The sequence below is a fragment of the Acanthochromis polyacanthus genome, chromosome 3 (assembly GCF_021347895.1).
Source record: "Acanthochromis polyacanthus isolate Apoly-LR-REF ecotype Palm Island chromosome 3, KAUST_Apoly_ChrSc, whole genome shotgun sequence".
In the NCBI taxonomy this organism is placed as follows: Eukaryota; Metazoa; Chordata; class Actinopteri; family Pomacentridae; genus Acanthochromis; species Acanthochromis polyacanthus.
In genome coordinates, this window is record NC_067115.1 from 14,452,371 (window position 1) to 14,468,421 (window position 16,051).

A 16,051-nucleotide genomic window follows, 5' to 3' on the forward strand; every position below is an offset into this window, starting at 1 on the left:
GATCATTTTAAACATATTTAAAGCACATCTTCAAACCTTATCTTGGCTGTAACGCAAAAACTAACAATGCTTCAGATCTTTTTGAGGATCTCAATCTGGAGGAGTGGAGAATAATCCAACTGTAAATAATGCATTAACAGTGGAGATGGAGTAATGTTTAGGTTGGTCTGCATTGTCAGAGCATTATTCATCGCCATTTGACAACTCTAAATAAAAGCCAAAACAGGATCAGCAGACACTGTGCCTCTGTTAAAGAACAATAGCATCCAAAAACAATCACTACTTCAAAGACTACGCTGTAAAAACACCAGTTTAAATGCAAACCACCTCACAGAAATATTTCCCAAGAGGGTATTTAGCTTTACTGAGGTGCAATACATAATCTTACAACATGCATTTTCCCCTGGTGCCTCTTCAGCAGCTCTCTAAACAAGTTCACACTTTTCCACAAACATGCTCTTTAAACTGCACACACGCGAAACGCTTGGCCATGAAATAAAGCCCTTATTGTCGCTGCTGAATGCATGGCCCATATTTCCCCCAGCACAGACCCGAACACAGCCCCGCTGTATGAAGAATTCAATTATTCACCCGTCCTTCGCCTCTTCTCCCCAGAACACGCTGCAACCATCATGCTGTTCTCCTTCGCACGCATCTCATAATAAACTCCACGTTCCTCCGGCCCTCATTCCCACATGAATATCTGATCTCACCAAGTCTCCTCCTTTCCTCTGCACTGCACTGTCTCAAGTTTCTGCCCTTCCTGTAGAGCAACCAAGAGTTTGCGTTTTTAATAATTAATTAAGGAGTAAGAGTAAGGCTCGGTTCAGCAAATTACTGATTAGATGGCTCAATTAACCCTTTAAAACTGGGCCCTGCTGCACTTCCAGAGAGGGTTCAACGTTTTTGTATGTAAGGGTAGACCATCAGCAGCATCAGCTTCACAATGTTTGTGTGTAATTTTCTCTGCAATCAACTGAAAATTAATCATTTCCAGTTCTCACTTATTAGCTTTTTCTCAGCTTTCAGTCACATCATTTCAACCTGTTTCCGTGGAACACCTCAGTTGTCAAGGACAATGTTCAGAAAGGGGAAGTGGACCCTGTTGTCAAAGCCCAGAATAATCATACTCAGACAACATAAATTAAACGATTTACTTTGTGCCCTGGTTATCAATCATCAACTTTTTCTGTACCTTACTTAACTGCTTGGAGATGTGATTTTCAGAAGCATACAGCTCTGATAAAGTCAGCTCTGATAAGTCAAGCTCTGCTTGACTTTCAAAATAGTTCTACAGTTCGCTATTAGTCATTTGGTCTGTGAAATGTCTGAAAATAATAACAAACATATTATCAATCAGTTTTCCAAAAAGCCTGTTTGGTTCACAACCCAAAAATATTTTCAGTTTATTTACTTCACAAAGAAGTAAGAAACAAGAAAATATGAAAAAGTAACAAAGCTGAAATCAGAGATTTTTTTTTCTTAAAAAAAAAAAACAATTCCACTGATGATATACATCAACAAATGTCAATTACTGTTTCCCAAAGCCCATGAGGTTGTCCTCAAATGTCTTGATTTGTCCACAACCCAAAGATATTCAGTATATGGTCATAGTGGTGTAAGAAACAATTGAAACAACTAAGCTGCAATTAGAAAATAAGAACTTTGGCTCATTAAAAACTTAGTGAAGTTGATTATCGATTATGAAACAGTTGACTGGTTGATAGTTGACAGACAGGACGATTAATCAGTTAGTTGTAAAAAAAAAAATTGAATTAAAAAATTATATATGGCATTCAGTGTTTCCTAAAGCCCCCACATGACATCCTCAAATATCTTATGCAGTCCAAAGATATTAACTAGAGTAAAAACAATTTAAAAAAAAAAAGAAAACATTCAATTTTTAAGAAAGCTGGAGTGGACTCTTTTTTCCCCCAAGATTACACAAGCAGATTTATTAATGATCAAATACGTGATTAATTTAATAGGTGGACACCTAATTTATTAGTCCACCAACTGTTGCAGCTCTAACGTCTACACAGACATCTTTTTCCCCCCTGTTTCATCTGGACGGTTCAACATTTAAAAAAACGCCCAGAATGAGCAGCACATGAATGCTACATGTTTAGTCTGGGCTCAGTCTCAATTATAAAACACAAAGTCATTGTGTCTAACAGACAAACAAGCAGTTGAGTAAAGAAGTTAACCTCAGGATTTACCAATAACAGTCTCAGGACGTTTTTTTTAAATCACTGAGTTGTGAGCTGACTGTGCAAACAGAACAAACTGTACTTCTTGCAGCGTTTTTACATCTTTATCTGTCTAACTTCATGTCCTCCTGCTGTGTCTGAGTCAACGCGGCCACGAAGGCGACTGACATGACGAGCAGAAAATAACACCCGGCGACACTTTGTAAACTTTAACAGGCTGCCAGACATGAAATTAAACTTATTCCTCAAACCGTGACATGTTATGGGACGTGGCGTTTGAACATAACAGCAAGCAGAAACACTTTACGAGAGTCACAAACACACCGGCCGGCTCCATTTAAAAACGTTAGCCATGTAGCTAACATCAGCTAGCATCTGTAGCCTGAACCGTGACGTTTAGCCGGCTAATGCTAACAGCGACACAGCTGTGTTGCTGTGTTAGGAGTTTATCTGGTATTCATCTAGCTCAGGACTCACCTGGTGTGGAGGGTCTCACTGTCGCCCGGTTGGACATATATAAAGGACTATTCGGTTGGAAGTTTCTCGTTGATTAGCTCCTCCTCCTGCCCGGAGACAAGCAGCTGAGCCGGGTGTCCCTTCAGGCAGTGGACCGCAGACTGGACATCAAGAGTACCGGAGTACAAGTAATTATTTGTTTATTAAAGCAAGTCCACGGAATGAGGTTATCATCATTCAGAGGGCTCTGGCTTACAATAAATTTTTAATTAATAAATACATCTTGACCATCATTAAATCTGTATTAATTATTTAATATTCCCTTATTTTATTTTATAAAAGGTACATTTGAAGTAAATAGATAGCTGTAAATCTATCCGAGTTAGCCAAATAATTAATTTTAGTATTTAAATTAGCTTATATCATAGTATCATAGTATGCTACAATAAAGTATGTACAAAATTATTTTAAGTTAAGCCAGAAAAATGCCGCATATATATATATATATATACATATATATATATATATATATATATATATATATATATATATATATATACACGCACACACACACACACTACTGGACTTGTATCAGGTTCTGGTCATTTGTTTAAACCATGTAAGCCTAATTAATAAAAGGTAAATAAAAGACCCTGAAATTAGATTTTGAGACATCAGGGCGAGTCTTGAGTTAATATTCTCCTGTGCTACAATAAGTTTGCAATTAATCAACGAACCAAAAACCATCTGTCACGCAGTTATTAGGAGGTTTTTGCTGGCAGATGTGAAACTGAAGCAAAATAAGCATGAATGTACTCTTGCATCTTGTTTGGAGGCGACAACTAAAAACACCGTCATTATCAAATACATCCAATATTCACCTGCATACACAAACAACTGTCAACATGTCCTTTCTCAAATATAAATATTTTTATTGTGAGTGTTCTCTTTATAATCTACAATCATGATTAATAGAACATGGAGTAAATAATAACGTAAACAATTATGCAAGATCCTATATTAAAGGCAACCAGTAATGATGCGCATCAAGTAAAACTTAGCTACATTTTCTGTTTAAAAAGATATCTATTTGAATACTAGAGTTAGGCTCAAATAAAAGTGCAAATATATAATTTCATTATCATCTTTTACCAACATCACAGTAAAGTTCCCTGGGTGAGATATCCGCATTGGGGAAGTTACAATTAAAAGCTACATTCAGATAGCAGAAGATATGTCTCTACTCTTGACATGATTTCTTATTCTTGTCCAAACCATGGACTTAAATTGAGGTGCAGATTGTCACAGGAAAAAAAACCCACACCAGACAACCCCACCCATTTACAAAACAGTGGAAATATGCCAAAACTAACAACCAACTCTACAACATTCAGCATTGAATTGAACCGAGTTTCCTGACAAAACATCGTGCACGATGAAGCGCTCTGTTTACAACTACATATGAGCAGTAAAATTTGCTACAGTCATCATTCCTTGAATTGACAAGGTTTTGGGCACAAAGGTGTTAATGTCATTGGAACATACAACATTTATTTAGGCTTTTTTTGACAACAGTAACTACAAAGTTCATTAAAAATACTGAAACAGTGAACTAAACGGTCAAAACAACCCACGCCACCTTGTTTTTTGTTCAAAAGGACAGGAGTTGTACATTTACTGTAGTCCAAACCTGAAACAATGCATATTTTATCAGTATCGTGCACGAGGACTCTGTTCAGAGGTACAAACGTATGTAGACAAGGACTCAAACACGTCAGTTCTTCCCCATCATCTTCAGGAGAAGCTACAGAGAAAGAAGGATCATAAAACTGGTTTTAGAAGTGCATAATATGACATAACCTTAAAATGTAAAAAAATATCAACAGTCCTTAAATTTATGCTGAATTTCGTGAGAAACTATTAAAATAGATGGAATATTTGTGAAAAAGTTGGCTGACAGCATCCAGGACCTTGAAACTCTGTTGTCTATAGTGAAGGTGAAGTCCTGCCCATTCCAGTGGGCCTCATGGCACCTTATCTCAGAAAAAAATATGCGTGGTATGTAGTCAACAGAGAGACTCAAAAAAATGTTTTGTTCCCGTTACATATGACGTCTGTCGATTGAAAAGATAATTTTGCAAGTCAACAAAGACTATATCTTTCTGTGAAACTGCACAAATTTTGACATATTTCCAGAAGACCTAGAATAAATCTATGACAGAAACTAAATGCATGATTGTTTTTGTGAAAAAGATTTGTGAGTTTCAAGGATTCCATCATAGAAAATTCAGAGTTATAGGAATCACTTCAAACTGCCCAGATATAAACAGTCTTCACAAGTGTATATACATTTTTGTCCACAACTGTATGTCACCAACACCAGCAAGGTTGTTATCTTGGTATTTTTATCTCAATCTTAAAGAATCACACATTAATCACATATTTTCACAGTCGGATGCTTCAACATTTCTGAGACAACCTGCCAACTTTCTTGGCTTGAAAAATTATCCTCTAAACAGACAAACACACACCGATCAGCCACAACCTTATGACCACTGAGAGGTGACGTGAAAAACATCGATCATCTGGTAATAATGCAACGTTCTGCTGGGAAACCTTGAGTCCTGACATTCATGTGGATGTTTGACATGTACCACCCACCTAAACACTGCAGGTCAAGCAACCCCCCAGCAGTCCTTGATGCCAGTTGCCACCCACAGCAGGACAATGCACCCCGACACACCACAAAAACTGCTCAGGAGTGGCCCGGAGAACACGACAGAGCTAAGCTAAGCGGTTCTCCTGGGTTCCTCACTCCCCAGATCTAAATCTTACTGAGCATCTGTGGGATGTACGAGGATATGCCTGATCTAGGTAGGTCCCACCCTCAAACCCACAGAATTCACTGCCACCATCACGGAGACAAGACAATGCCACCACTGGGTCAGAGGAGTTTCAGCAGCATAAAGGAGACCAACACAATACTAGGCAGCTGGTCATAATGTTATGCTTGATCAGTTTATGTGTGATTCATGGCACATTTCAAATGGGATCAAAAAATGTGATTTGCTTCTATTGGTTTACTCCTGTAATTTTTTTTCTGGGATAATTCTCAGGGGGCAAAGAGCTTTTGGTCTCTTTTTGGTGTAAAAAAAAAAAAAAAAAAGTTAATTTGGTAAAATAATTTTGTAAAGCTGTCAGTCCTAGAAGGAAAGAGAGAGGACATTCTGGGACAAAGCACCAGTCAATGATGCATCTAAACTATCTGTGTACATGTATACCTTTGTTAGGTGATATTCGCCATCTACCAACTGCTCAATGATATTGAAGTGGTCTGTATTCGCCACATCCTCCATGGTCACACTCAGTCCTGACTGTTCCAAAGCCTAAACAGACAAAATAAAAAATAAGGGTAATGTGGAAAATGCTGAAGAAGTAGTACATATACACAGTCATTTCGGAAAAGTTTAAACTTGATATCTCAGGAGTGCATATTACAAGTTGGATTAACCCAATAGCATTTATCTCAGTCATAAGTACCGACTTTATAGTATTCTTCAGACTGCTTGCGAAACTCCGGCGAATCGTGCTCAGCGACAGCCACAACGATCTGGCAGCTGGAGGAGGAGAGTTTGAGCTGAGGGACCAGTTTGCTGGGGCTGTTCCTCACCGCCACCTCCCTGCCAACAGCAGACACCAGGAAACAGAGCGGTGAGGCACCGACTGGTACAGCAGAGGACAATTACAGAGAGGCACACAAAGAGATCTATAGCTTCACAGTGAGCATCGCAGCACACAGTGTGAACAAGAGGCAGTCACATACAAATAGATTACTGCAGGGTTCCTCAACCTAATCTGGACCATGATTCAATGTTCAGATCTGGATTTTTTTAGTTTGAGGAAGAGATGAAATGTACAAAAAGATACAAAGTATACTTCAAGACTGAAGGCAAAGTTGTATATCCAGCAACTCCAGTGTCCAAAGCTGAGAAAATACAGATTACCAAGAGTAATCAGACTGAGAAGGAAATTGCTTAATGTGTTTACATGTTGGGAGAGTGTCGAGTTTATCCGGTAAGTAATGAGATTACATCTCTTCCCATCCAAGGGCACTCCTTAGTTTACCATTACTCCTGCAGCGTTGCGGCACTCATGACATAATTCAGAACAACCAAACACAAGCACAATTATCTTTATTTCATGCACTATTCCTTGTTAAAATCTGCAGTTTACATTACCCACAATGCAACTCAACTCCTGACTGTCATTGTAAAGATTGTGCATTTATGCAGAGTTGGAATTTGTCAGAAATGTTGGTACACAACTTGCTGAGAAGTTGACAGAAGTACATTTTCACTTGATAATAAGAGATTTTTTTTATTAATAATGCAGATTCATCTATTGCACATATATTTTTTGCTAACATAAATTTTGTAGCATGATATTAGCTTGATAGTTTTATTTGTCATGGACACAGAGTAGCCTAGAATAGCTTAAAAAGCTGCTTATTATCAGTAACTCAGATAAAAAATCAGGCAAAGCAATATTTGGTGCGATCAGCTATCAACATGTTGATGAGCAATTAAACACATCAACTTTGCAGCGTCCATGTTGTTTCCACTTTGACAAATGGTAAGACAACAAAGAACAAAGGGTGACTGAATTAAGGGATCTAGTAGATCTGACAAAAAGCAGCAAATAACAAAAGATAAGGAAATTGTGAATAACAGTGGGTAATGGAATGAAGGCGTGACATGTGACACTAGAAGGTATCTGAAGCAAAAGATGTGCTATTTCTTCGTCAAAAGTACATAAACAGATATCACAGTGCATGCAATTGTACAAAAAGGTGTTATTTTATGCTCTGCAGGAAGATACTTACTCTGTCATCTTCAGGGGTTCATTGACGTAGGTGGACAGGATGGGCTGGAGGTCATATATGCCACTCACAAGGAAAGCACCTAAAAGACATTTAAAGAACATATTAAAGTATATCAGTTACACCACATGTCCCTCAACCTTGTATTCTGAGCATCTTCTTACTTATTATTAGAAAGAGGCAAACCACTATCTCATACATCAGTCAAGTGTAAAAGTACAGTTTTGCTTGACATTTCACCAGTGTTATCCTCTAATTTTAGTAGAATCTGATGTATGGCAAATATAGCTGTCTTAGCACTTGACAATAAACATGAGATTTATCGTGAATGTTGTTGAATTATCATCAGTTTCTTTGTTCAGTGTTCATTTCAAGTATATGTACAGAAACATTTTAAAAGGCAAAATAAGTGTCACTTGTTATATTCCAGCTTGAAGACAACCTGGAAGCAACTTGTATGTCGCACATGTATTTACACTGATGTATGAACTTCAACGCACATCTGTTATCTGAGTCCATGTCACCATTTTGTCAAGTCAAAATAGCAAAAAAAATGGAACCTTGGCTTGCCATACTTGCCACACATCATAGTCTACAATATTCAAGGCCTCAAAAGTTGGTGAAACATGAACCAAAGACTGTATTTTTAGTGGAAAATATGGATACATCCATGTATACATTTGTACCAGAACTTTCCAGGGCCAAAATATCACACTTTGTATGGAAATACTGCACAATTTCTAAGAGTCAATAATTTAATATCAGGCTTCTGCTGAGGCCACTCAATCATTTAGACATGCTGGAAATAATTTCATCTGTGTCCTCACCAAATGTCATGGCATTTCTGGACATATTCAACTCTTAAAATGACTTCCCAGGTAGGTATTTTTTGAAGGTAGCGTTACAAACATCCGCCAGTCTGAAGACACACGAAATTCCTAAAATTCAGCTAGAATTGTTTCGAGTCTGAACTGACCCCTGACTTGTCCTGTTTCACCCCTCACCTTTGATCTGAGGTGTGATGCTATACTGCGACCAATCAGTGGAGAGAACCATGGCAGCCAGGTGAGCCCCAGCAGAGTGTCCACACAGGTACAGACCACTGAAGGACAGAAACACAAGTGAGGACGGTGACATTTCATGAAACAGAATTTCATTATAATGTGGCACATGAAGCTGAACTTTCCTCAAACAGGGTGATGAAGTCGAGGAAGAAAACTGCTACCTGATGTGAGAATACTGCTGCACCACAGACACAACACTCCTGCGCACTTGTGACACCATCAGGTCCATGTTACCTGAAAGCGAGGCCACAGGCAGAAGGCTGACATTTTCATTTTGTCCTCTTAAATGATCCCTCTTTCCTCCTAAGAACAACTTCAGCACTCATAAAACGACTCCTACCTTTGGGCGCGATGTCGTAACCAACGGCAACCACCACTACGCCTTTATCAATAAGAGGAACGGCCATGAACCCAGACTCCTCCTTGCTGCACAAAGCACCAAAATTAAAACCCACAAAGACAAATCTAATTATGAAATGCAGACAGAGCTTGAGACTGTACCTGAGGAACTGCCAGTAGCCTCCATGGAGGTAAACAACTAGATGGACGTCTGAGAAAGAGCACACGAGGCCTGTTAATCATCGTGTGTGATTCAAGCTTCAGCATCTGTGAGGCAGCTGTATATGTGCATACCCAAAGTGTTGGTTTTGGGTATGTAGACGTCCAGTTTTTCACCATCTCCTTCCCCATATGGCACATTGAGTAAAGTCTGAGCCAGATCTCGGGCTCGTTCAGTACCTGAACAACACACAGCATCAAAGGCATAGTGATAAATACACTCACTGTGAGCTGGATGTTAGACTGATTTTTGCATTATTAGACATTTATGACACTGATAATAACAACATGAATGATGGCTCAGTTTCAATAAGTGTCCCAGGAAGCCACAATTCTGAACCACAACAGCAGGTAAGTAGAATGCAGCCATCATTAATACATTTGTGTTTTTCCAACTAAGACAACTCAAGTGGTCTACAGTTAAACAGGCCTATTCAATTCAGTTCTGTGCCATTCTATTTATGTACTAGTAGGGTCAACTCACAACATGTGTCACTTCACAGAAGTGACACATGTACATAGTGAAATCCAACAAATCCAATGCTACGTAATAAGGTTTTTTCATTTATTACACTCAGGAAAATAGAGGTGCTACCTGGAACCAAAAATAGTTCTTCAAATTGATGACACAGAAGAACCATCTTCAGTTCCACAAACACATCTTTTAGCTTAAAGAATCAACAAACTTGCCTCAAAGACAAATGTAAAAAAATGCAATTTCAGGCTGCATAAAATGGCCCACCAAAGAACCTAAACAAAAATGTTCTTTCTGGAACTACTATCCTTATGGTTCTTTGTGGATGAACTTCTTCCCGTTTTGATAACAGGGCTTCATAACTGTTCAAGCAATTTTCAGGCAAAAAAGTAAGTAAGCATTTCTGGGTGTCTTCACATATAATGCATTTAATATTTAGTTTTTTAGGTCAAAACATCACAACAACATATTGCAAGACACGAGCTGGAGATTTATGAAATTTTGATTGGCATTTATCACTATTTTCTGATGTTTTACAGACCAAATGATAAACCAGTTAAAATAATGGTTAACTGTAGCTTTAGTTTTATGCTTCTCACAGCCACCAAACAGAAATATTTAATAACCTTTACTATATTAAAGAACTGCATTAAAGTATGAGAAGAACCCTTCCCCCTAAATAAAAAGGTTCTTCAACTGCTGATGGCGCTTTAGAGAACCAGAGGGCCTTCAGAAGAACCATTATGTTCCTGAGAGTCTGCATTTCAATCAAGAAGAAACAAACTTGTGTAGTTTTTAAATGCATTATCAGTTTCTTGTTATTTTTATCTCTCCACTTCCTCTCCAGTACAATATCTCAGTTCAGCAAAGAAGTATTTTTAGTTCAACTGGTATCTCCATGAAAACATAGCCTTATAATCAGTGTGCCAACTACTGAATTTTTCACATCTTAGTGGGTAGAAACGACAGATACAACATTTATAAAACACTACATTTAGCTGTTATTTATCAATATCAAAAAAGCGACCTGTTTGCACCTCCTCAGAGTGTTAGCTTTGTTCTTCTGTTTTACTTTACAGCAGCTGGCATGGAGATAGTGAGTTCATTTTGTGATCTTTGGACTAAAATACAGTGTGTGGTTTCAATGAGTTTAGTTGTGATATTGCGCCACCACGCTTTGAAGGTGATGGCAAGAACAGCATGCATGTTTGCATCTTTATTACTGTTAATCTGTAATTAAGGATCTAAATACAGGAATCATAGATTTTTATAGCCTACTTTTATACACAACTCATGATGATGAAGGTAGAAAGAAAAGCAAGGTGAAAATTGCATATGCAACAACAACAAAAAAATCACACTCAGGGATCTTATCCATTGAAGTCTGTATGCTGCTTACAGTGAAAAAAAAGAATTTGTCAATATTTCGTACTCCACAAAAACAAATTATTCACTTCTGCCAGATATGTCTAACTTACCCATCTAGCTATAAGTACATCCACTTGATGTATATTTATTGAAATTACAACAAACCTGCCACACTGTGCTGACCTAATTTAATGTATGCTCCAAAATATGAACAAATTAGTGTGGAGCATATGCAGGAGCTGGTAATCTGGTACAAGACTAGAATCAAGATCTGCTATTAATATGAGTTTAATCAGTGCAGTTTTACCTCAGAATTCACATTTAAAAGGTAACTTACAGCAGCAGCTCCTACAAATATTCGACAGTGACACATTTTCTCTGGTATTCAATATTTGGCTCGCCACCTGCCCTGCAGGCCTCCTGATCGCCTCCAGCGGCCGCGCTCTGTGTACTGAAGTAGATAAGCTTTAAAAACAAACCGACCTTCCTTCAGCGCCTTCACATGGGCTTTGATCACGTCGTCTGCAGACATCCTGTGGGACCACCTGCTGGGGGAATACTGCCGCTCAAGCTCCTGCAACACACGGACAGTCCTGAGAGCCGAGCGGCCATGAAACCAAGCCGAGCACCGAGCAGCATGATCCGCAGACCAGCGGAGAGGAGCCGCAGCACAGCGCCCTCCGCTGCTGCTGCCTGAGCACCGAGTTACTGCCTCCTTGTTTGGTCCTTTTATTGTTGGAAAAATAGGACTAATGGAATAATGATCAAAACAGGGAAACAGAGGAAAACACTGGGTCATGTGACACGGGAGGGGAAAAATATTTTCCTTAAAAAATATGCATATATGTACAGTCATGGAAAAAATATTAGATCACCCTTGTTTTCTTCAATTTCTTGTTCATTTCAACGTTTGGTACCATTTAATGGTACATTTGATTGGACAAATATAACGATACCAACAAAAATAGTTCATAAGAGTTTAATTTTTGAGCTGATATCTAGCTATTCTTCATGGTTTTCTTGATAATAACCAAAATCACTTCAGTTCTTACATCAATAGCTATGACATTACACGACCAAAAACAGCTTTTAGGCATTCCATATTTCCTTTTTTGTCTGTTAGTGACATGATCCACACAGGAGTTAGTACTTGATTAGATAACCACTGTTTTTGAAGACTGCAGCCATGCATCTTGGCGTGCTCTCCACCAGCTTCTGACATTGATCTGCTGTAACAGCAGCCCATTCCTTTCGCACAGATTCAAAGAAGTATGTTTTGGTTTTGGGCTTGTGGTTCTCCATTTTACGTTTGATGATTTTCCACAGAAATGTTCTCAATTGGCCAGATTATGACAGAATTTACTGAAACAGATGAATATTAACATTACTATAAAGAAGTGTCTTCTCTGTGGGCCTATTTATTACAAATTCTGGATGATTTTGCTCATATGATATTAAGCTAATGGAAGGAAATAACGGTTACGGTATAAATTGAAATAAAATTAATTGAAATATATTGAAATATAAATTATGTTAATAATACGTACACAGAGTATATCTAATCTAAACACTTGTACCTTCTGAGGAGCCATTTAAAAACAGTTTTAAGCCACTGTGTCACATGACATGGAAGGTATTAATAAATATATATAGGCAGCCATTTATGCAAATACATAAATAAATAAACTAACAATAAACATACAAAGTTTTCATATCCATATAAATATTTACATTAAAAACCATGGATCATATAAAGAAATAATAATCCTCTTAAAATAATAGAGTAGAATGATGCTATTAATGGTGTACTGAGATAACAAATGTTCATGTAAATTAAAACACAGACATTTACACTTTTTAATTAATTTTCATACAAATCGGTTTAGAGGTAACAAAACCAGTCCATGTGACAGTTCAGACAGCTATTTGCAGACGGTCCCTGACTTCCTGTCGGTGTGGTTAATAAGTAAACTCCTGCGATTTTTCTACGTCTACTGATCTGATAATGCAAAAAGAACAAGAAAACAGTAAAAAATCTAACTCTTACGTCTTTGTCCATTTTAGTCCAGTGCGTCATTTTCTCTGCAGAAGTGATTTAAGTGTCTGCCTAAAAGAAGCAACATGTGGACTTCACTCTCAGCTCAGAAGAGTCAACACATCGACCCTCTGCTGTGTAAACTTTAAAAAACACAAAACTGCTCCTGTTTCTTTACCTCCATGACTCCGTTTCCCCTGAACTCTTCGACAGGTGGTGGGACAGTCAGCAGCTGAGCTAAAAACAAATGCGGAAGAGAAACACCCAGCAGCTATTTACTCTTTATTTACATCCAGCTGCTGACAGACCACGTGACTAATGACAAAGAAACATCTACAAGTCAAACAGTTGTAGACCAAAATAATCATAAATCACATCTGTGTGACTTCCAGGCTGAATGTCTTGCTCTTCTGCTGAAAAGCAGACAGCCTTCACACAGAGGCGTCACTAGGTTTTAAGGACAGGGGGGCTTAGCCCCCAAGAGATGTACAGGATGTGAGCAAACATTTAATTTTACAGCTAACAAAAACTGAGAAATTGCTTTTCCACATTAAGATTTAGATTTATTCAGAGATACTTTACTGTATAAATGTTTTACACCACAGTGGCCATGACTTTTGCTCACAATAACTCAGAGTTGCCAAGTTGTGGCCAGACCTCAGAGTGAGATTTGGTTTGTGCAGGATGCTGATGGGGGGTCTGGGGGTCCTCCCCCAGAAGATTTTGAAAATTACTGATCCTATTTCCTGCATTCTGGTGTATTTTAAGAGCATTTTGTTAAAATCTTATTATAGAGGGATAATAAAAAACAACAACACTGAGCTAAAAAAAAAGGCAAAAAAAAACCTGCAACAGCAGGCAGTATTGAAAATAGTTCTTCATGTAAAATATGGATGAAAGTTCTGTAGCTGGATGAGCACAACACATTTCAGTATTTTCCATAAATATCTGCATAACTGAAATAACTCCAGCAACCACTTTGTAACATTTGTCTTGGAGGATTCTAATGCACAACAGCTTCAATTTGACCACATCAGCAACTAAACAATAAAAAGTGCTTAAGCAAAAGCAAAACATCTTTATAACTTAAGTTATCTATTCACTGAACAGAATTACAATCACACACTAAACTCTGTCTCACAGGAGCAGGGTGACATGAACTAAAATCAGGACTAAACCAGATCTGACTGGATATCACAGGAGCAGGGTATCATGGACTAAACCCAGGACTAAATGAATGAATAACTTATTAATGAGGCCCAAAAATAAATAACAAAGACTGTAAATTCAGAATAAATGGCACAACTGTAAACAGGAACAGGAAAAGAACAGGGAAAAATGAATTTTTGTGAGCCATGTTGTACTCCCTGGTGGCTTTTTTTGAAGCCTTGATGATCTCTGGGGTGGGTTCCCATTTATTGCATGGCTCCAAACCAGCCATTTAATAGTCATAATAGAGGAGAGTGTTACCTCTCGAGCCAGAGTGTTCCTGGTCTTAGTCTTCTTCAGTCCAACCAGTGAAAACAGAGTCATATTAGGTCCAAAACTAGCAAAATTATTTATTTATTTGTGACATATATTTGGACTGGGCTAATTTGGCTCATATCTCTCTCTCTTGGCTATCTCCACTTTCCAATCATTACTCTAATAAATAAAAGCTCAAGTTAAATAAGTCTTATATGGTGCACCTGGACTGAAATGTTTCATATTTCATATTCATATCAAGTTCCATGAAAATCCAAGACTGTCTGCATCACAAATGACTCTCTCCTGTAAAATACTTTAGACTCACCTTTCCAGTAGAGGTTTCTCCCCTCTCACTCTCTCTGCTCCTCTGCCCTGACTCCTACAGGTCAATAGGGGTGGTGGAGTGATCATTATTATTATCATCATCATCATCATCATCATTATTCACATAATCATACGTGAATGAGCTCAGCTCCTGTTTCATTGTGTGCATCTGATGCTGGAGCTGATGCTCCAGAAGGAAGTCACCCCAAAGATAGTATATGGTTAAAAAAAAAAGAGTGCACACCTAACTCTATGAACAACCAGAACCTTCACGGTGCATTTCAGACTAACTAGCCAGCTAAGTAGCAGCGTTCTTTTAGAGCTGAAATGTAACTTTTGACCGCAGAACAACAAAGTTAAGACGTGCACAGAGATACAGCAGCCGTCTCACGCTGCCTCCTTTACAGGGACTCTCTCCTACAGAGTGAACAAGCCAGGTTTTCATTTGTCAAACAGGGAGCATTTGCTGTTAGCTGGGAGGCTGGAGCTAACTTATTGTTACTATCAGCAGTGATGAATACTTACTCTCCTGAAAACATTTCGCATATCCATTCTTGTTCACGTTCTCCTAATGCTGGTCTCGTCCGTTCTGTGTGCTCGTTGTGCTGCACGTACCGAGAGCAGCCTAGGTTGCAGGGGAAACGTGGACTGGATTTCAGTGATGTGGGCGTGCTCCATATGAACAAGTGGAATGGACTGGATAACGACACACCGACTCAGACTCTCTACCTTCCACTATGAAGTGAAGAGAAACTAAGATTTATGATCGTATCTAAGTTAAAAAATGACTGGTTATGTGATTATGTATTTAAACTCATATTCTGGTCACATTATATGGAAATTTTTTGCACTTTTTTTGTAAAAGAAAAACAAACAAACCAACTTTTTTTTGCCCCCCTAAAATAGGCCTAATGACGCCCTGTTGTTTCATTATCTGATCACTAGAAGAGCATCCGCTGGTAAACTTATTTTGACACAGTCCCCCTCTTTAACCCTTCGATGCACAACATGAGTCAAAAGTGACCCATATTCAGTGGAAAATGGGTGTCTCTTGACCCATGGTGTGCATCAAAGGCTTAAGGCAGGTCCTGAATTTCAGTCAGGAAGCAAGACTTATTTTTTTAAGGCCTTTATCATGTCAGTTCATGTTTCCATTTATTTCTACGCTACAGATAACAAGATACAATAATTTTATTTTTGTGTTGTTCAACCTTC

General features: G+C 38.3%; 3 protein-coding genes across 11 annotated transcripts in view; all 3 read right to left on the minus strand.

Annotated features, from left to right (window-relative positions):
* cant1b (calcium activated nucleotidase 1b) overlaps positions 1-2,710 on the minus strand; it is a 47,981-nt gene extending 45,271 nt beyond the window's left edge. For 2 of the 3 annotated variants that reach the window (XM_051945168.1, XM_022207718.2), the window contains exon 1: positions 592-732. In XM_051945168.1, coding sequence (XP_051801128.1) covers positions 592-655 — 64 coding nt within the window. In that variant the 5' untranslated portion in view covers positions 656-732. Of the gene's footprint in view, positions 1-591; positions 733-2,687 lie in introns of those variants that run through there. The other variant, XM_051945170.1, reaches the window with a different exon arrangement.
* Positions 1-15,496, minus strand: part of LOC110960477 (kynurenine formamidase) — a 51,275-nt gene extending 35,779 nt beyond the window's left edge. The window contains exons 1-3 of one of the 4 annotated variants that reach the window (XM_051945177.1): positions 15,362-15,495; positions 14,838-14,891; positions 13,224-13,282 (exon numbers count right to left, since the gene is read on the minus strand). In XM_051945177.1, the coding sequence (XP_051801137.1) occupies positions 13,224-13,229 (6 nt within the window). In that variant the 5' untranslated portion in view covers positions 13,230-13,282; positions 14,838-14,891; positions 15,362-15,495. Of the gene's footprint in view, positions 1-13,223; positions 13,283-14,837; positions 14,892-15,361 lie in introns of all 4 variants that reach the window. The other 3 variants (XM_051945175.1, XM_051945178.1, XM_051945176.1) reach the window with 3 other exon arrangements.
* On the minus strand, positions 3,575-13,123 carry LOC127530208 (kynurenine formamidase-like). 4 transcript variants are annotated; one of them, XM_051945173.1, is made up of 11 exons: positions 13,058-13,123; positions 11,494-11,584; positions 9,243-9,347; positions 9,111-9,159; positions 8,950-9,035; positions 8,771-8,843; positions 8,550-8,647; positions 7,549-7,627; positions 6,211-6,346; positions 5,948-6,052; positions 3,575-4,470 (listed from the first exon to the last, which is right to left on the minus strand). In XM_051945173.1, the coding sequence occupies exons 1-11, from the start codon at positions 13,085-13,087 to the stop codon at positions 4,441-4,443; spliced, it is 882 nt and encodes a 293-aa protein (XP_051801133.1). In that variant the 5' UTR covers positions 13,088-13,123; the 3' UTR covers positions 3,575-4,440. The 4 variants fall into 4 exon arrangements, with proteins under 4 accessions (XP_051801133.1, XP_051801132.1, XP_051801131.1 ...); XM_051945172.1 differs by lacking the exon at positions 13,058-13,123 and having other exon boundaries at positions 6,207-6,346; positions 11,494-12,468; XM_051945171.1 differs by lacking the exon at positions 13,058-13,123 and having other exon boundaries at positions 11,494-12,445.
* Positions 15,497-16,051: the final 555 nt, after the last annotated feature.